The sequence below is a fragment of the Brachionichthys hirsutus genome, chromosome 3 (assembly GCF_040956055.1).
Source record: "Brachionichthys hirsutus isolate HB-005 chromosome 3, CSIRO-AGI_Bhir_v1, whole genome shotgun sequence".
In the NCBI taxonomy this organism is placed as follows: domain Eukaryota; kingdom Metazoa; phylum Chordata; class Actinopteri; order Lophiiformes; family Brachionichthyidae; genus Brachionichthys; species Brachionichthys hirsutus.
The window spans coordinates 9,006,037-9,027,172 of NC_090899.1; the positions used below are offsets into that span (position 1 = coordinate 9,006,037).

At 43.4% G+C, this 21,136-nt stretch overlaps 1 protein-coding gene across 1 annotated transcript; it reads left to right on the top strand.

Annotated features, from left to right (window-relative positions):
* The first annotated feature begins 398 nt into the window (after positions 1-398).
* deptor (DEP domain containing MTOR-interacting protein) lies at positions 399-19,898 on the top strand. Its single transcript, XM_068756911.1, has 10 exons — positions 399-412; positions 602-691; positions 2,930-3,108; positions 3,460-3,583; positions 8,473-8,651; positions 10,523-10,705; positions 11,851-11,988; positions 13,715-13,785; positions 13,922-14,026; positions 17,224-19,898. Exons 1-10 carry the CDS (start codon positions 399-401, stop codon positions 17,350-17,352), a joined length of 1,212 nt encoding a protein of 403 aa, XP_068613012.1. The 3' UTR covers positions 17,353-19,898.
* The last annotated feature ends 1,238 nt before the right edge of the window (positions 19,899-21,136 follow it).

Consider the following 21,136-nt stretch of genomic DNA (forward strand, 5'->3'; position numbering starts at 1 on the left):
AACTAGTGTGTCATCTACTAGAAGAGGGATGGATAAAGTCTTTCATTTTAGAGTCTGTGTTTCACGGGCTGAAAACGCGTTTAATTAATGTACCGTATCTAATATCTGCACATTGATTAACCTTTCCCGGACTAGAAAGGGCATAAAACAAGCACACTCACATGGCTCTTAGCTCCGCCCCTGATGACGTCACGTGAGTCCTCCCACTGCGGGGTATTTGTAGAAGGGCTCCGGCCGTACCGGGTAGAAATGTGGACCTGCCCGTGACAGGACTATTCAGAGTATTATGGTATGCATAGATACACGTGGGCTGCTGCTGATTGACTCCTGATTGGCTGGTCTGGGATAATCACTCTGTCATTAAAGGGATTATCCATCCGCGCTTCTTCTGCCTAATAATGGTGCTGGAAGGGTAAGCAGACGTGAAATCACCACCGCATGATGTTTGCATGTTCTGCGTGTCTGTCAGCATGAAGGACGCTCCCGGTGCGCGCTGCGCGGCCGCATCCTTTTCTGTTTAACTCGAATAAATCCTGCTTCCAGTGCGCAATGACGCCTTTGTGTGTGGCTCGTTGGGCAACCACCGGGTCTCTCTTTGCAGCGCGATGGACGGGATCGGCTGCACCACGCAGAAGAAGGCTGCGGAGCTGGAGCGGCTGGCCGAGGTGCTCGTCACCGGAGAACAGCTGAGGCAAGTCGTGCCAGCGACCCGCGCTGAACACGCGCACATGCGCGTCAGCTGGGCCTCGTGTTCAAATGTGCACGTTCTAGAGACTGAGAATAAACGATGATTCTAGAACGCAAGGTGTTTAGTTTTGCAGCGGGCTCATCATTCGTCCCAGTAACCCCCCCTCACCGGAAGTGCACGTGGTGAAGTTCCACTGCGGCACCACGCACACCCAAACAAAGACATCCGACATTCTGCTCGGGCCCATTCATCCAACAAGGGCTGCGTTGTTGGCTGTCTGTGCCCTTTGACCTTCTGTACGTGAACAGAAAGGCCCCGTAGCCCTGCTGGGCTCTCTGGCTCTCTCTCCATGCAGCAATGAATAGAGGCTCAGCAGGTAAAGCACGGAGCCAATGCCTGGAATGTCAGCCCCCACAGAACGACCAGGGAAATATGCCACTGAACTGCTTTCCAGCTGGATGGGGGGGGGGGGGAGCAGCTTCTGTTGTTTGAGTTACACCAAAAAGGAACAGTCGTCACCTCGAGGTTGATAGATTATGTCCCGCTCTGGAATCTTCACTTCTCGTGTGTGTGTGTGTGTGTGTGTGTGTGTGTGTGTGTGTCCCTGTCCCTGCTGTATGCTGCTAGCACCAGCTGACAGTGTGTCAGTGTCAGTGAACCCGGGGTTGCTTTGGGCGGCTGCCTCTCAGGGGAACGGCCCGAGAGCCTTGCTCTGCATGTTTTTGTGCGTCGCTGGGCGGCTTTGGTCCGGACTGAAACGTTTCAACATCTATTAGATGGAACCTTTTCACTGATCCTCTGTTTCTAAAAAAAAAAAGTTTGACCTTTAAGTTGCCACGGGAACTTTTACAAACACTCGTGACCTTCCCATAAAGTTTTATCTAGCATTATCATCAAACACAAATTCATGAACAGAACAAATTAAATCAATGACATTAAGTTGGACTCGGCTGCTTCTCATTCCAACCTTCACCAAAGCAGCTCGGCCTCCTCGTGTCGTCGGACTGAATGTAACCGTAAGAAAGAATGTTTCACTTGAAGTTTTTTGTTTGTTTCTTGCAAACATTCCAGACAGACAAATCCATGCAGGCAAAAAACGTGGCCTCCTTGGTGGAGGTAATCAAGTGTATGGTAAATTATTTCCCCATCGACATGTTTGATCTGCGTTATTAGCATTTGGCTGATATTCCATTATCCTTTTCACAGACATGGACTCTGAGGTTCAATGATTGACATCCTCCCTCTGTCTTTTGAAATGACTGTCATTTGTCCTTTGATCTGAAATGTGACGACACAGGAAATGAGGGCATCGAGTCAGTTTTATTGTGGGACATAATTGTATCGTGTGTAAAATTCTAATTACACCTGATATGAGACACTAACATGATAAAAGTAAGACGTGTACTCAAACACACCTTTTTGTTGGACCAGTCTGTCATGATTAGCACTCATCACAGTTTCTGTTGACTGGCTGTTGCTGTGTGTTTTAAATGGTGCCCCTTCTTGTCAGCTGCTCGCATGTTAGCAGGTGAGCGGCACCAAAAAAAAACAGACATTTGCAGCCGCTATATTAAAAACCTGTGGCGGGCTGGTAATTGTTTTCATCCTGGGCCTCACCATCTTGATGGTCACACTGCGATCCAAAGACTTATTCATAGTCACCTGAGCTTGTCGTTGTTTGCAACTAAAATGATGCTACGGCGAGGAACCGGCAGTCGTAAGCACCAACGGTCCCCCCCCCCCCCAATAAAGAACTCTCAGGGAGGGCGGTTTTGTTTTCAGCTCCATTTGAGATAATTTATTGGCAGATTAGGCTGAAGCCGTTTTGAAGTTGGGCACAGGAGGAGAGGATGAGGGTCCAGGGGCCCAGGTGGAAGGGACGTCTGTAAAATGTCTTGTCTTGGTAGATCAGAGCGTCGGTACGAACAGGGTACGCTTTGCAGGCTGTTTCACAATCATCCGGTTCAGGAGGAGGGTTCCCCTTTAACCCAACGTCTATGGCCAGTTACGGAAAAGTGACAGGGTCATCATGTAGTCATGCAAATTCTCATTCTAAACGCCTAAAGACGGTGTTTCATTAGCGTTCTCCTTGAGGATATCATCATGTATTTGACCTTTTTGTGTAAATGTTCTGTTTGTTCTTCAGTTCAGGGTTTAAACTGAAAGTATTATTATTGGTGATAAACCAGAAGTCTGGCAGTTTAAAGGAGTTTCCTCTCTGGCTTGTTCTCTATCCTCCAGGCTGCGGCTTCACGAGGGGAAGGTGATCAAAGATCGACGGCACCACCTGAGGACTTACCCAAACTGCTTTGTGGCCAAGGAGCTCATTGATTGGCTGATCGAACACAAGGAGGCCTCGGACCGAGAAACGGCCATAAAGATCATGCAGAGGCTTCTAGACCAGAGCATCATTCACCACGGTTGGTGTGAGCCGTGCTTGTGGGCACGAGGGCCGTTCTGGGAATAGTTTGTGCCTTTCTGTCTTTAGACGGAGCCGATTCAATATTAACTCTGCTGCAAAGAAATTATTTACTGAAGCTCTTATTTGAATAACTGCTTAACAAAAAAGTTTATATAGGCCCATTAGTACAATCACAACCTAAAATGGACTCTGCAGCTCGACGGGTGGATGAAATACTTTAAGACCTAAAGTAAATGTATAATCAGAGCCTTTTTATTCAGCCTCTTTCTTGTTGTCAGTCAGTTTGTCTGTCTTCGCAGTTCCTGCAGGTGAGCCCCCCCCCCCTAAACTAAAGTCTGTGTTTTTTCAGTGTGCGACGAACACCGGGAGTTCAGGGACATGAAGCTGTTTTACCGCTTTCGGAAAGACGATGGCACGTTTCCATTGGACAGCGAAGCGAAAGTGTTCATGCGGGGTCAAAGACTCTATGAGAAGTATGAACTCGCACAAATGCACCTCGCGACATGATCGCATTCAGGTCGCCATTTTCTTTAAGGTGCACAAGGAGAAGGAAATGAGGGGAGACCGTTCAGTTTTTTAATACTAACGAAGATTTCTCAGTTTATGTCTGAGGATTTTGGGTCGCTTCTCTTTCCTGCAGATTGTCGGATGAAAAAAAAGGCAGTAGCTGGTTAGCTTAGTTTAGCGAAATGGGGAGTCTGGCTCTTTCCAATGGTGACATCCTACCAGGACACATTTCTATTTCCGAGCATTTTCGTGGGAAAATGAATAACTGTATTTCCCAAAACGGTGACAAGCATTTCACATTACCTGATGGAAGACACCAGTAATTGGACTGTTTTTGTTTGTCATCAGCTTTGTGCCCTTTTTCCAATTATGATGAGACTATTTATAGCTGGAGTAACAGCAGCACCTCCCTCTCCTCCCAGAGATGGTGTCTCCACACACACCATCTATACTAAGACAACTAGTGCAGACTAGACCTTTTTCTTTCTTTAAAAACAGCACACACGCACACACACACACAGCAGTTGGATAAGATCAAGAAATAGTCCGAGGGGAGACATCTGCTGTCTCAGCGGTCGATGCTGTGTTTATGTAATCACCATATTGCCTCCTAGGGTGAAGGAACACGTGCGCGCGCACACACACACACACCCACACACACACACGCTGCTTTTACAGTTCCTTGCTGACAAACTGGCGTAGCTTCACGACTGCATTTTTAGAAAACAACCGTGTCTCCGTCCCGTCACCGAAGAAGAGGCTTTGTCCATGTTGGCTGTTCTCACAGATGAGCCCGGTTTAATCCGCTCTTTGGGAAGAGGTCTGCAAAGATTTATTTAAAAGATGCTGAAGATGTTTTTTGATACCTCAAAGACGATAAGCTTTGCGTAAAGTTGAAGTCGCACATGCTGATTGTCTTCATTATCTCTTTACCACAGTGCGTGTTGTTGTATATTTCAACATGCATTAGTTACCTTAACCTACCTTAGTTTGACAACCTTCTATTATAATCTAGTAGTTTGGGATTAAGGCTGACAATTGAGGTGGAGTCCAACACTTTGGTCCAGGCTGAAATATCCAAACAGTTGTGTGTGTGTGTGTGTGTGTGTGTGTGTTACCATGAAACACTGATATCCGTCCCTCCATGCAGATTCAATAACATGATGGACTCTCTATTTGTGCTCTTGGGCTAGTATTAGGTCCGTATCCAGTTTTGCCATTGGAAAAATAAACAGTCCTCTTCACACATTGAATCCTGCTGTTAATTGTTACATTTGCATGTGCAAACAGGAAGTTGTTTACACAGTCGTCATGGCAGCATTTCCAAGCTGATAAGTGTTTTGCTCTCATTCGGTCTGATTTGCTCTTGCTGTCGTCCTCTGTCAGGTCAGCGGTGCTTTAACCCAGCCTGCTGTTAGGTCTCCATACATGGGGAGTGTGCTCTAACCACTGTCATCTGCCCCCCCCCCCCCCAACCTAATTTAAAAGGATCAAAATATTTTCCTTTTTGTATGTTACAGGTTCATGGAATGTTTATCTGCCTGTTTTGGCCCGTATTTGTGCTTCGTCCTTGATGTAAATCAGTTCAGATCCGATGCTACGTCTCCTTGTGTGTCAGAGATTGAAAAGGTGGTTCCCTTTTGTCTATTTTAGAATTAGAAAATGCTTCAATATAGCAAACCTCCATGACCAGGAAGCAGCGCCTTTATAGATGACTATACTAGACGGGCTGCTCAATGGTGACAGCTTTCTACGTTCCAGCCATCCGTCACACACAACCATCCTATTGTTGCTGAATCCAGACACAACCCTTCATTTGGTTCTCATACGTTCCCCGCGCGTAAACAAAAATACATTTCTCTCTGCATGGTGAAGTTACAACAATGACAGCTGGTTGAGGAGCTCGGCTGTTCCGAGCTCCAGAGTTCTTGACATGACTTGTGGAAGCTCTTTGGTTATGACAAGAGCAAGTCCAACGTGCAGGCTTCAGCAAAGGAGTCGTCCTGTAAAGCTATTTGAAGTTTCTGTTTAAACTAGGTTATCTTATCTTGCGGTAATACTAATCTGCACTTAAGATCACTTACTGCGCTCATCAGGATTTTATCATTCATTCTGCCGTTGCAGAAATAATGTGCACAGCATGAGATTCCATGTCTCCTCTGCACTGTTTGCATAATAGAAATGCATTGTTGAACTAAATGCAGCACATTTTCATGAAGATAAACACATTTACCAGTCGCCTGAATAGTTTCTGCATAAGATAGATTTAATTATTAATGAAAAACAACAACTATGCTGTTGTACTCTAGAATCAAAGATAAGTACCATTTTTCTGCGATTGGGCAGCACGGTGGCACAGTGGGTAGCACTGTTGCGCCACAGCAAGAAGGTCACCGGTTCAAATTCAGCTTGGGGCCTTTTCTGTGAGGAGTTTGCATGTTCTCCCCGTGTCTGCGTGGACTCTCTCCGGGTTCTCTCGGGCTTCCTCCCACCACTAAAAACATGTGAATTAGGTCCAGGTCGTTATCGGGAAAGAGAACTAGTTTCCGATTAACTTACCTGGTTAAATAAAGGTTTAATTGTGAAAAATGTCACCTATCACAGGAAGTGGCAGCACGAGCACAACCTTTCCTCTGCAAATGATTATCAGCAATACTTGATTGTGGTTGGAGGGAAAAAGGCCAAGGTTGCCGTGACCTCAGATGTCTTAGTCACGACACAAATTCCTATCCAAGAAGTGTGAGTGTCCAACAAGATAAATGATTAAACAATATAAACAATGTCATTTTCTATCCAGATGATTTGCTGTGATCTAGAATGTGAGCAGAGCTCGTATTAAACTCTTGCTGCTCTTCTTACCATTCCAGATGGGTTGTAGCTGCTTAGTCAGCATACATAAGTGCATATTCAGGTCAAGGCCGTCTGCTTAAATTATCTTGGTCCATTTTGCACACTGAATACAGCCCCCTGCTCTGCATCATATACAGTAGTTATTCCTATTATATATATTTTGACTCTGTACTGATCTTGGCTTTTGATGGTGGTGCTTTGGGTCTAGCTGATGGACGGTTGTGTGTTGACTCAGCATGTTTGCATGGATTTAATGACACTGCGTACACAGCCAAGTCTTGCGGAACGTTACGAAGAGTTCTTTCAACATTTCTTCCGTGTTGCGTAGTGCTCGTTCTGCTGCAGCCCCACGGTCATCGGAATTAGTCGTCGAAACTGCGTCACGTTTTCTGAAGTGTGTTGACTTTGTGTGACTGACTGAAGGAGCTCAGACCATTTTCTTGCGTGTATTTAAACTTTAGTTCTACTTGTTACGCAAGGCAGGGTTGAAACTCGACTCTTTCAGTGCCAGCCGTTTTCGCTCATTTTGACCTATTTTTCAAGCCTTACGGAATATTTTGTACTCTGACTACGCAAGCACCAATTGAAGGGTTGAAGTCTCTTCTTTCATGAGCGGAAACAAGCGGTGTTTCTGGAGTCATTGGCAGTTGAAGAGAGCCAGACTTCAATGTCAGAGTTGGCAGTGAATGTTTGGGTTTAGATGGAATACGGACGTGCAGAGCTGAGTCTGTGTAGAGTAGTACAATATTTATATAGTGTGAAGCCCACTGAGGGGATGTTATTAAGTTGATTCTGATTTGGTTCATTAGAACTAATCTTTGACACATTTGTGTCATGTGGCTTCATTAGGTTAAACGTTTTACTGGTTTTAAAGGAGCATTCCACGGAGCGGTAATGTGTCCCCTGGTGTCTTTTGACAGCCTTCCTTCCATAATTTCCGTTGCTGAGCTTTTTGGAAGCATTCCCACAAGCTGCTTTTATACCCATAAGTAATGTCCGTCTGTCTGCAGTGCAGCCTTTTGTTTGGTGTGTGGATTTAACACTTCAGTGAATTCATGAAGGTCATGGAAACTAAATGTTTGAAATATGATGTAAAGGCAAAGACAGATGTGTGGAGTGACCGATGGTGCGGTCTAACTGCTAGCACGTGTTTCCACGCGTATAGATGCACCACAGAAAGCGAGCACTCGCTGGTTGCTTTACATTGTTTGAATGTTCAGTTGACAAAGGTGAGTGACAGGCGTGGGTGTGTTTGCAATGGGGCCACGCTGGGAGAGTCGCGAGTGTGTTCTGTGCATGTCTGTGCTTGCTTGTTTTTCTTTGGGTGCCGACTCCCTCTGCTTGTCATTCAGAAAAAATTTTGTTGGGAGACTGAAGCTCAAAGTTAAACCTTCTGTAACTGTCAGTGAAGCTGGTCTGAGATGCTTCTTGTTGTTGTTGTTTTTTTTGGCAATCCTGCTGATCTGCTCTCTAATGCTGTTTTGTGAACTGTAGGAATTACCTTTCGTAGTTTTGCTTCTACTAAATGCCTCTGATTACAAGGTCGAGGTGCTGATATGGAGACTTTCACAGAGCAGAACTGTTGAGTTCCCATTTGAAGAAACTATACTTTTCACAATGTCATTTTTACTTAACAATGAACATCCTGTAGATTATTATACCCGACTCCAGGGTCGTTTTCAGGTGACCGGTTTTAGATTCTACTGCGTTTGAAGAATATTATTGATACATTTCCATCAGATAAGTATAGTCTAAGAATGAATCTTCTATAGTACATGCCAGCAGCCACGATGGATCAGGAATACTAGAGTACAGTATATTTACTCATTCTGCATTCAAACGCCAAAGCAAATTGCTGATTTGTGTGATGAATTTGGCGTTAAAGCTAAACCTCTGAGTGAAAGCTGTCATTAGTGGATTGACTCATATGGATCAGCTTTTTGGAAGCCCTTTTTAATAATCGATGCTCTTAAAGCAACACAATTGTGTTTTTCATTCCCTCCAGGTTGATGAACACAGAGAATAACCTTTTGCAAACCAGGGAGGAGGAGGGCGGGACATTCGAGCGAACGCTGGTGGCCTCTGAGTTCATCGATTGGCTGCTGCAGGAAGGGGAGATGGCGACCAGGGATGAGACGGAACAGCTTGGACGAAGGCTTCTTGAGCACGGCATCATCCAGCACGGTGAGGAGGAGGAGGAGGAGGAGGAGGAGGATACTTCAGGATACTTCATCCTGTGCTCTAATATATTCTACGAACATTTTTAATAGCAGCAACCAGTTTCTGCATCTTTCAGTTAACATGTAAAGTTAATGTGTTTTGATCTCTCATATTACAAAATGTGACTCTTTCCACAGCTCTTAACTTGGTGGCCTTTCCATTTATGTCCCCGTTGCCCTTGCTTTGCTCTCTTTGGTCTTGTAATCTGAGCGCTGTCGTAGATCCAAAGATAACAGCCATAAGGACCTGCTTCAACACGTCTTCCTGACTCTTTAAAACAGCAGTTGCTCAAGTTTTGTCTGATCTGTTTCTGAATCTCTGATTTGGGAGGAGACCCAACTAACAACTTTCACATCATTTATTATTATGTCTGTGTAGCTCTCGAACTGAACACCTCGCTGTTAAAAGACTGACACTATAAAACAAACGGGTTAATGACGCTTTAGAATGGAAGCGCTTTAATATCACCACTCATTTCCCTCCTCTCCGAAAACCCAGCAGCTCATTTTGGGCTTCTTGATTTCTTGGTCTGACCCACATAATATTCCAACTTTTTGAGATTAGGGATCTGGGACACAGAAGCAGCTTTAAAGCAGATCTTAAATTAAATGTTTTAATACGTAAATTATGAATAAACCGCATAGTAAGTAGACACTGTTCAGTTGCTGCATCAAGTACTAAAGAGTTTCCCAACAGCGGGCTGCAATCATCCCAGAGGAAGCTTTATAATCCTTCATAAATCAGTTTAAACTGAGCAAGAGAAACGGTTTATTTGATGGCAGCAGTTTCTTCCTGTGGTGAAGAGTTAAATATTCTCAACAGGCTGTAGCTTTCTCTTTTTGTCATCACATATAAAAGGATTATGTTTACACCAGAGGTTGAAGCCCACAAAATGACACGTGAATGGGCTGCAAGCCCGGTGTGTGTTTCTTCTTGTGATCAATAACTCAATATTTACATGCTTGGACTACACCAGGTTAGCGCTCTCTTTTTAAGAGCTTGTTTTGTATTCACAGCTTATCGTTGACCAGTATTGTTTGCAATTTTCATTTGAGGGAATCTGATCTGAATTCTGTTCATCATCCCAGGGTTTTATAAATATTTCATTACAACTGATGGACACGAAATGGTTTGAAGAAGAATTCTGCTTTACTTCTTAAAATCCTTGTTTTACCAGACACACATTGGAATTTGAGTTTTATTGCAGCGTTCTCATGTAGGTTGCCGGGTTGATTCTGCGCTTGCGTATTTGTTGTGATTTATGACTTCATGAATCAGCGTCAATTATTTAGCATTAAATCTGCCTAACGCTGCAAAAAAAAGAATTTCACAATAACTACAAGAGGAATCACACGGGGGGGGGGGGGGGGGGGGGGGTGTAACTGATATATTTCACATTCAGCTTAGCAAAACTAAAGCGGTGCTGCACAAACTGTGTAAAATTACAGCAACAACAGCACTGCTGGTGAAACCACAGCTGTGTGGGATGTTGTTCCGATTCCAAGCTTATTAAATTAAATAAAACCCGGCAGGCTCAGCTGACATCGCTGAGGTCGAGGTCGCTGCGGTCGGTGTTTGTGTTCAACGCGGCCGACGTCAGCTTAGTGGACAGTTTGTGTTGCTCAGCTCAGGAACAGGAATCCATGGTTTTCAATCATCTGGTCAGTGGAACTGTTGATTACCTGTTTCCAATAATTAACTTGTACTAATATCTTTGCTAAAAGGAAAGTAATTGTTTCCAGTTGAGGATGACAGTCTGAATGTAGCTCTATATTTTTAACTTGCGCTTTTCCAAAGTGTATTTTTAGTGTCTTGGTCATTTTCTTTGTCTGTAGTAACCAACAAGCATCACTTTGTGGACGGCCCTCTCCTCTACCAGTTCAGAATGAATTTCAGGCGGCGGCGGCGGCTGATTGAACTGATACACGAGCGCAACTGCACCATTCCCGAGAGTCACGACAGTCCCTTCTGCCTCCGCAAGCAGAACTCCGACGGAGGCAACACCAGCTTCCTCTCAGGTAGAAACTGAACCCCACACCTCATTAATCACATGCACAGCGAACATGTCTAGTTCTATGTACCAATATTTGCCGTTATACAACATAATTGTGCAGTTCGTGTTATCGTTTGAACGCCTCATTCAGTTTAGTTCCCAGGAGAGAATGCCGATAATGGATTTTAAGGCGTTGATTACAGTGGAGCTGTTGCGTTCTCTGCCAGGGAGGGTATTTATACTTGGTGTCGCTTAGGAGGATTTACATGGAGTGTTGGGTGTTGCAGGGAAGAACGGATTACATTTTGGGCTGGGGTTTTGAATATGCACAAACTGCTGGATGGATAACCTAGAACTTGGTGGAAGAAGGGAGCGTGAACCAAAGCAGGAATCATCACATCTTTGGAGTGGAACCACAAAAGGGAATGGATCCAGGATGCTTTGCTTGGTTGCAACCTTGTTAGAACCTCGAGGGCAGCCATTTTTATGGTGCACAAGTTTCTTGGAATTTGGGGTTCATTTATTTTTAAGGGACTGTTAGACGTACACTGAGCTATCTTCTTGCTGGATGCCCTTTTGAATTAGTATTGAATATAATATAATTCACTGAATAAAATCAGATGACAAAAACAGAACTTAATTTGAAGACATTAGAAGAGCAGAGGTTAAAAAGCAGTGGCGTGAAATAGTGCAGATTGTAGTTTTCTGTGTAACATGTATGAAGCTGTCAGATCTTTGAGTAAGATGAAACAAAGGCAACCCGAGAAAATAAAAATGTACTGATAATTTTATTTAATAAATCAAAAAGCTGCAGTTTGTTTAAAATATTTGGTGACCGACCTTCCAACATTTCTCCAGTAATGTGGCAAAGGTTCGTTCACTAAAGTCCCAGAAGATCCCATTTCATCAGACATAAACCAAACACAGAATTCCACAAAAAGAACATTATACATGAAGCCATGTAATGTTCAGGGCAGGTACAGGAAAAATCAACAAAATCTAAATTTTGGTCTGGCTTGATCAAAGACCGGGCCTGAACACTGTTGAGATGCTGCGCTGTCGATCGTTCTAGCCTATATGCTGAAATTGTCCTCCCTCTCCAACGTCAATGCTTTCCCTCCCATCTTTCTTCGGTCTAATAACACGTCTCTTTGTCTCTCGTCCTCTCAGTGAGTCCCACTAAAGAGATAAAGGCAGCGATCGGAGCTCGGCGGAGCAGCATGAGCAGCAGCTGTGGCAGCAGCGGTTACTACAGCAGCAGTCCTACACTCAGCAGCAGCCCACCTGTCCTCTGCAACCCTAAGTCTGGTAAGCTGTGGACACCCCCCCCCCCCCACACACACACACACTCACATTGTCGAAATCATGAAATACAACCCTTAAAGATGGGAGTTGTTTTCATTGAGTTTTCCATTATCCATCTGTGATGGCAACCTGACAGTGTTGAGTCCATGCAGATCTCCTGTTAGCCATCTAATCCATCTTTTTTTCATTCAATTCATTTTTGCCCCTTTTTGTCGAGATCATGAAAAGTGATTATAGGTTCATCAGAATAAAAGGACCGAGGCATTGCAAATGATCCTTCACCACCACTAAACACGATTAGATCCAGATCATGGGTTGAATCAGGGAGATTACCAGGGTGAAGGTCTCTGAGTATGTTCTGCTTACAAATCTAACCCTTAATCATAAAATTTGACATAATCCACCTCCTGCCATTCATTCAGTCGTAAACTGCAAACTTGGCATCATTTTATTTTAGTGAACTGAAATGCTGGAGTGGTTGAATGCAGAGACGGGACTTTCTTTTATTTATTTACTATCTGATAATCTTGTATGCGTTTGTGGATGGACTAGCGGAACTCTTATTGGAGTGTTGTTGAAGGAGCGGTTTCCTTTAGCAGGGTATTTATGCGTTTCTCCTTCCATTGATGTGTTTAATTCCAGCAGAGTTCGAGACAGAGTCTCTTTGTAGCCTCGGCGTCCTTCAGCATGGTAGACAATGAACCGGAAAAGGAAGACACACACACACACACACACAGCCTTGCATTAACATTGGTGTCTGTGCAGGAAGATAAGTAGTCCAAAAATCTCAGATGTTTAAAGATGCTACCGACGCTGCCCGGTGACTGAGACTAACTCGGTGTCTGATGTAATTTCTGGGTGGCAGTTGAAATAAAAGTGAGCCTCTGATAAGATAAGGAGGACAGCTTACAGATGATGAGGCTTCAATCCTGTAGTCTAGGTTTGATCAGATAAGGTTTTCTGCAAAGAGATTATGGGAAATGTTGGTATAAGAGGATGACTGTCTGGCTCGTTTAGCTTCCCGTTGTGAATCAGGTTGGACTGAACACACACAGATGCTGCTCAGTAGGTGCAGCCCACCAGGCTGTCTGAGAGGACGGGCTCTCGCTTAGGCAAAAAAGGCAAAAGCGGTTAAACTGCTTCAGCTTTTAAGGTTTGGTTGACAAATGTTTGCTTCTTAATTTAAAGGCATCGTTTTTATGAAAACGTTCAAACGGGCTGAGGAAAAGCAACACATGCAATTAAGTTTTCAATCCCATTCCTTGCTGGACCTCTGCAGACAAAGAGTATAGAGTTATCTATAACTATTATCCATGTTATCTATTGATTGGTACCGTTCATCTTCAGACACATTTTTCTATCACCTCTTTTTGCATGGAACGGATTGTATATGTGAATATTAATGCTGGTGGCTCCGGGTTGCTGTTGAGTAGGCTACGTCTTTCCAGCTGTCAGTCTGTGCCTCATCATTCTAGATTAAAAGGGAAGGAAGTTCAAATCTTTTTTTCAAGACGTAAAAAGGTAAATCCCTGCAGAAGTTAGTAATGAATGAGTGGAATGGGAGTAGTAGCGAGCCTCCAGACGCTCTTGGCATGTGACTGACAGTAAAGCGTTCTAGCCACACACACACATGCACCGGCATTATGTACCGGTATGTGTGTTAATGCTCTGACCACAGGTCTGATTGTTTTCACAGAATCAATAACATTTGTGTGTGTTAAATCAACAGTTCTGAAAAGACTCGTGAGTCCAGCGGAGCTGCAGATGCCAGGAGGGTCTTTTCTAAAGAAGACATTCACTGTAGGGACACACACACAAACACACACACACACAGCTGTGCACAAACGCATGCTTTGTTAGCGTTCCACTCTCCTTAGAGGTTAGCGTCGTTGCCGCAGCTACGAATAGCGAGGTGTCCTTTGGTGTTCTTGCTCAGATTGTAGGTGATGCTGTGGGCTGGGGCTTCGTGGTACGAGGCAGCAACCCGTGTCACATCCAGGCTGTGGACCCAGGTGGACCTGCAGCTGCTGCCGGCATGAAGGTGAGGACAGCAGAAAAGGTTGTGGAAGAGGAACATTGATTTCATTGTCTGTAGCAGAAATGGGCTGATGGATGACGGCTTTTAATACCTGATGGGGAAATATGTCTTTGTTTGTCTTCTGACCTCATCACTCCAGTCATGTCTGTGTGGACCTAGAATTCAATATGAACAGAGAAGGGAGCTCTTGTTAAATTCTGAGAGATGTAATTCAAAACTTGAGATGGTGATGTGTTTAAAGAAATGAATCTCTGCAGTCGCATGAAACGGTCTTCATACTCTAATTAGTACCGTTAAACATTTATATACACAGAGTAAGACAGGAGGGACGGAAGTGTACGGACACGTCCTTTAGCTTCCGTCTGCATGAGCAGGATGTGTCCGGACGGGAACAGAGAGTAGCTGTGAAAACATGGTAACGGGGACTCTGCTGCCACAGCTGGCGTGAAGGTATGCAAGCAGAGTGGAAGCAAAGAATCCTGGGAATGCTGATTACGGCAGCTTAAACCGCAGCATGGCGGGAGGAGGACTGGCGGAAAGAAGCAGAAGCAGGAGCAAGAACGACGAGCAGGGACGTGTACGACGACCTTGGAGAGGAAGGCTATTATGTAACCGCTTAGTTAGCAATTGTATGATTAAGTATTTTGCTAATGTTTGGTGAACCTATGAAGTAAACATGTTTGCTAGTGCAGCAGGGAATCCCAGCGCTGACGATCCATCAAAAAAATAAAAATCAGATCTGCTGCTGGTTTCTCTGACTAATGGAAACACGATAGCATCCTGTCCTTCAGTCGGCTGTGTTCTATCGGGGTGGGGGGAGTGAGGGGGCATGAACTATTAGCCATGGAAGAGGACATAGCACTTCTGCGTTGGTTATTATTGATCACCATGGCAACGTAAGTCTCTGTTATACAGGCATCCGCATAAAGCACATGTTTGTGTCTTTGTGCGCGTGTGTGCTATTGGCTGATTGTGTGACTTGCATGCATACTGCACGGGCTTGAGTGTTTTTCATTTGAATAAGGAAGTTCACAGCCTCTATTTTAAAAAGTTAAAATCATCCATTTCAGGCGAGGTAGCAAAAAGCATCATGTGACTATTCACGGTTCTCATCATGCACTTGTATATTTTGAAAGTGCATCAGACACACCATCATCGATGTCCGGGCCATAATGGATCCAAATAGGCACCCATCATTTCGAGCCGCCTCTAATGCACCTCCTTAAGGCGCCGGTGCAGGATGTACACTGTGTGTGCGTTAGCTGTAACCTGAGGTTACAGTCCGGAGACGGTGGTACATTAGCAGCAGATCGAAGTTAAGAGGTGCAGCCTCCACGATCTAACTTGTTTGTCCAGCACGTCCCACAGATGCATCATGGGAATGAGATGTGGGGAATCTCATTCTACTCCTGCTGAAAGAGACCGCTGTCGTCAGGGACCAAACCTTTCATAAAGGGGCGTGCATGGTCTGCAAGATGTTCTCTTTGTCACTGTTGGGTGCCTTTGGAACGAGATGATCAACGCTATTCACTTCACTTGTCAGTGGTGATGTTTGGTTGAATTTACATACATATGCATGCAAACTTCAGTTCTCATTTCAGACAGCGGCTTCTGTTACTGTTACGTAAAAGAACGTCCTAGCATTTCCTCTCAACATACCCGCTCTGGACTTCTTCTTTCACCGGCCTTTCTATGTGGAGGGATTTTTAACCCTCTGTGTAACAAGAAAAGGGGGTGCAACTGGGCCCCCAGCTAAGAGTATCAACAACACCCCAGTCTGAAAGGAGAGGAGCCGTGGGAGAGGAAAGAGGGGGAGGTGTTGGAAGGGAGTCAAAGAGGCTGAAAGGAAACGTGTAGCAGTGAGAGAAATGAAAAGGAAACGTATAGGCAGAAGTGTGAGAGGTAAAATAGTGCCTCCTACGCTGGGACTGGTGTGATGGACAGTTAAATGTGCATTTAATTCACTCACCAAAAATCAGTCATAAAGGGGTCCAGTATGAGCTATCATAGAATTATGTCTCTGGATCTGATCCAGAATGAGGTCAGGAAAAAATATTGCATTTTAACATTGAAAATTCCATTTATGGATTTAAAAATCAGTTAAAAATACACAGCAGCTCAGATTCACTTTTCTTAGTTGATGTATAAAGATACCAAGAACAATTTAGAACCTTTTGATGATGATCCAGATCACCATGTGGATAGTGTAAATCTAATTAAGAGTGGAATTAGCTGCTTAGCAGAGGTCTGTGCCATCTGAGTGCTTTTCTTGTTGTTTTTTTCTCTGACATGCGTTAGTGTTTTTGGAGGGTTTTTGGAAAGCCACTCAGTTTGTGAGTGTGAATGAGCAACTTTTTTTAACGTCTTGCAAAAATGAAAAGCCAAAGCAGAGGAGCAGCAGCCGGAAGGCAGCTCATAGGAAGAGCCCTTATCACTGTGGGCCCTGCTGAGTTGGAGCAGTGGTGCAATAATGATAAAGGAGGTGGGATTCAGGCGTGGCTGACACGTTGCACCTGCTGTACTTCAGGTCAGGTAACCTGTTTGTGTTTGCTGTAATTTATTTTATTGTGTGATTTGCTTGTTTGAACATTGATCCTAAAATCTGAAACGGGCCCCTTTTGCATAGCGTGGCTGGATTAACTGTTTGGAGCCTCTGGGCAAAGTGACCACCCACAACATCCACACTAGCCGACCTCACATTTGGCATGGTGTAAAAGACATTACGACAGCTCAGGCAGCAGCATTTCTTCACACAACATGAAGCACAGATTGCGACTGATGTTTGTCTTTCTTAAAAAACAACGTTTAGAAATCTGTTTCTTGGAAAGCAACAAATACAGGCTGCCTGGGACAGACGGTATGTCACTCTAAAATGCAGCTATACCTCCTGACGTGTTTTTAGACGGATCCTGGTCAGCTAGTTTCTCCATTTCTGCAAACCTAAGTTCATTGCAGATTCACAAACGTCACTTTCCCCCTGAACTCCCATTGCATTGCATACATGTCACATTTCTATAAATGCTCTTGTTCTACGTTGATCCGAAGTGAAGCAGTGCCTTCAGCCTCATCTGGACGTCCCTAATCTTGCTTCCTCTGTGAATTTGACATCCGGTTTTGACTTGTTTCAATGTATTCGATTCTTCTAAATGTTGAAATCACTTCTAAGCAAAGCATCTCTCACGCCTCCTTTCATTCTTCAGGTGTGCCAGTTTGTGGTGTCGGTGAACGGGCGGAACGTCCTCTCCCAGGACTACCGGGCCGTCAGCAACCTGATCTTAACTGGACCCAGGACAATCGTAATGGAGGTGATGGAAGAGATAAAAGGTTGAGGAGAGCTATGAGGGAGTCTCTCGCTCAAAGAACGGTAGCGGCAAAATGATGAGGGCTCGAAGTTTTAGGTTTTGACCTCAAAAGACTGCAACAGAGCAATGTGGACAACTTGAAACTGGATTCACACTCTTTGATCCAACGTTGTTTGGAGAAGGATGACAATGATGGAGTGCCCTTTTAAAACTTTTAATTTCCAGGGGCACACATGAATCAGAAAAAATGCAAGCGCCTCCTCTTCTGCAGATGTTAATCAAACGGCTTCAGTGTGGTCTTAAGGTTTTGAACCAGAAGTGTGTTTCATGAGTTTGTTTCTGAACCGGAGTGTCTTTTAGGGTGTCAGAGAATGAGTCCCTCCCAGTTATTTTCCAACCATAGACTGACGCTCCTGATGGCTCAACACTGCCCTCTGCTGGAAGAGATGGGAAGGCACGCAAGAGAGTATTTATACCACCCTTCAAGAAATTTATTTGGGTTTAGGGGGTTAAATAGTTTTTCCTCACTTTGTAGATTTGTGTAACTACTCGCAAATAGATATTTCATATTAACAGGCACAAAAGTTTTAGAGTTACGAAACACTTCATGCACAAAAAAAATAATCTTGCCTCTTGCTTGAGACAAAGGTGTTCACCTGATATAGCCTAGTTTTTATACGAACAGCACTTAGAATATCTGGAAGACTTTATAAAGATGTAAACATTTCCCAAGTATCTATTTTGCCAATTTTTTTTATGTGATATTGCAGACACTTCCAAGCTGTTACACTTACCGTAGAAATGTTCTAATGTGATGCCAATCTAACTTTTCCATGAAGGCATTTCACTGCTGTGGAGAACCTCAGACGATTTAAATACTCTCCCGCGGATACAATTTGCATAAATAATTATTTGGGTACAAACTATTTGACTTCTTAAATAAAATGCATTGAAGAAAGTTTAAATAAATGTATTTGCACATTAATGTTTAGACACACGGGTGTGAAATCAGCGATAAAAGATTAACACATGAAATTAATCCTAATTATATATTTATATCACTGATAGAGTGTCGGTTATCACTTTGACACATGAATAAATGCGTAGCTGTGTTTTTTTCTTAGAATAAAACTGCCTCTTCATTTGATGTAGACTTTCGTGCTGGAGTGGAATTATTACTTAAACCCTCAGTACAACTGCAGCAAACTGAAGCTTCTTCTCACAGTGATCGTATAGTCATGAAATCTTCATTGCCCAACAGTATAAACACACACATATAAATCTAAAATAGTAAACTGCCTCCAAGTGTCTGAAGTGACTTATCCAGTGGTTCTCATTAGTTTATCTCTTTGTCCTTGATGTTGTAAGCAGTGAAATACATGATTAATGTGAATCTATTCTCGTGTAGCTTCTTCTAATCCAAAGTGTTTCTTGTAGGATTGTGTTTTTTTTTTCTGACTTCTCATTTCAGAAACCAAGTGAATGAATACCTTTTTTTTTTTCTTAGTCTTGTTTCCTCTTCCTGCATCAGGGTCCAGTTTCCAGCAGCAGCAACACATTTGACATTCTTGAAGTTGTTCTTGGATATTTGCGGGTTTCTTAGACATTGATGTTTTCTGGTGGACAGTGCTCAGTATTTGACATTTTGCCTCAGTTGCTAACACCACCACACTCAAACGTGTGGTGGTGTTGGATGACATCACACATGCTGTTTCACTGTTCATGGAGATCCTGTTGACGGGTCGTCGCTTTGAGGGACTGCAGGCACAGAGTGGAAGCCTTTTGTTTTCTACACCCGTAACACGAACAGCATTTCTAACCATAAAGACGTAATTGTTCGTGTTAATTAATCTGCTGGAGAGAGGTCACATTTATCTAGTCTGCATGGCTTCACTTTCTTTCATTTAAAAAGTCGCCTATGTGCACTTTTCAACCAACTGTCCGTTCATTAACTGTTCCAGGAACAGTTTAGAACCTCGGGGTTTGTGATTGTTATCACGGAGACGGGACGTGTTTGTCTGAAGGCAGAATGGACCGTGGAAAAAGTTTAATTACTGAAGTGTATCAATGAGACTGGAGAGGACAGGTTTTCAAGTTTGAAGGTTTGCTTTGGGTTTGGCTGAAAAGGGTATAATTGTTCAATAAGCTTAAAACCATTTACCTTAATGCCTCGTTTTGCTGCTAATCACATTTTTGATTTTTGTTCTGTTCTCTCTGACTGTAGAATCAAAAGTGCTCATTATACCAGGAGATCATGCATCAGCTCGACAATCGGTGTGTTCTGTCGCGAGCGTTTAAACGGCACACCAGAAGCAATGGTCCAATGATGCATTTCATCTCCATCCTCTGCACTTGGCTACTTTTTTGGGGGGATCAGGTTTATTCTTAAATGATTGAACTGAGGAGATTATTGAATCCTGTTCTCTTCCTTGCCAAATCATTTTCAGCATGTGTTTATTTTCTTCGCCATCAGAGTGAAGGCTGGGTTTATAAGCTCACAGTGACACACTCTTTAATGGAGCTCATTCTGACTTCTTAAACGGTTGTGTTTAATAAACAACCCGATCATTCTCTGACGTGGTTTCATCTACTTATTCACGCATCTGACAACCTCAGGCAATGGATTTCATGTGTGACGTCGCCAGATCAAGAACATAATTGATTTCAGGTCATTAATTTTATTTTTTTGAGATTGTCTTACCTCATCAAGCCATTAATATTCTTAAACAATTCAAACAAACCTGAAAAGGGAAAAGTAATTGGACTGTTTGTAACTCCTCTTGTAACTAATAATGGCATTGTATAATCCTGATATTACAAAGATGATTGAATTAAATGTTGCCATGATTAACCTGTAAATGCCATCCGTGGTTTTCTTCCCTTTTTGTTCTTTGCGCATTACTAAAAGCTTCCAGCAGTAGGCGCTGCTGTGCAGCTTTTCTTTATTTCTGACACACATAATTGGTCTGATCAGTTTCAAGGAGAAGATTTAAATACAATGGAATAATGTGAGAACTAACACTGTTGCTGTCGGGTTATATTGCTGTGTCACAACCGTTTAAGATTATTTTTACCTGCTCCGAGCTCATTTTATCACTGATAAAACGAATAATCTGGATGTTTTCACTCGATTAGCATGTCTTAACTAGACTACATTTGATGTCTTGTGGGGCAACAAAAATAGGGGAGATATAAAATTAGCTGCTGCATGCTATCGCTGGTATTAAAATTAGGGGAGTGGTCAATGATTAATGTTGACCTACGCTGCACAGTTGTGCCACTTTGTCGTCATCTAGTCTCCTTTCTATTTTTCTTCATCCTTTCATCCTGCAGGAATAGACTGACAGATACACTAACGAGAAAAGGCCTTATCAGATGAAACCCTCGCCACCTTTCTACTGCCTGTATCCTGTCTGCCTGACTTTATTTGTCCTTACATTTGTGCATCCACTGATTAGCGACCAACCTCAACCTTTCCCATGCATCCTCCGTTTCATTCGTCTGACTGTCTGCATAAAGTGACAGATGCCCATGGGAAATGAGAAAGTGATTCCAAACACACAGCAGCGCACAAATGGCTGCGGCCTTTTGTCTCGAGGGCAGGCTTAAGAGATTAGGTAATAACGTTTAAACCACCGTTTGGGTCAGTGCTGCAATTGATAAAGTGTCTGACTACGGATCAGAAGGTTCTAGGTTCGACTCCCAGCTGTGTAGTGATGAAGTTGAGCTTAAGTAAAGTGTAAAAACACGAGCCCCTTTTAAATTCTTATTTCATATGAGTCAACAAATGTCCTGGAGGAATGGTGAGCAT

What these genes read in the sequence shown, in the direction of transcription:
- deptor (XM_068756911.1), top strand. An exon ending in CCAGAGCATCATTCACCACG is followed by an intron (nt 3,109 to 3,459) that starts GTTGGTGTGAGC and finishes GTGTTTTTTCAG; the next exon opens with TGTGCGACGAACACCGGGAG. An exon ending in CAACACCAGCTTCCTCTCAG is followed by an intron (nt 10,706 to 11,850) that starts GTAGAAACTGAA and finishes TCGTCCTCTCAG; the next exon opens with TGAGTCCCACTAAAGAGATA.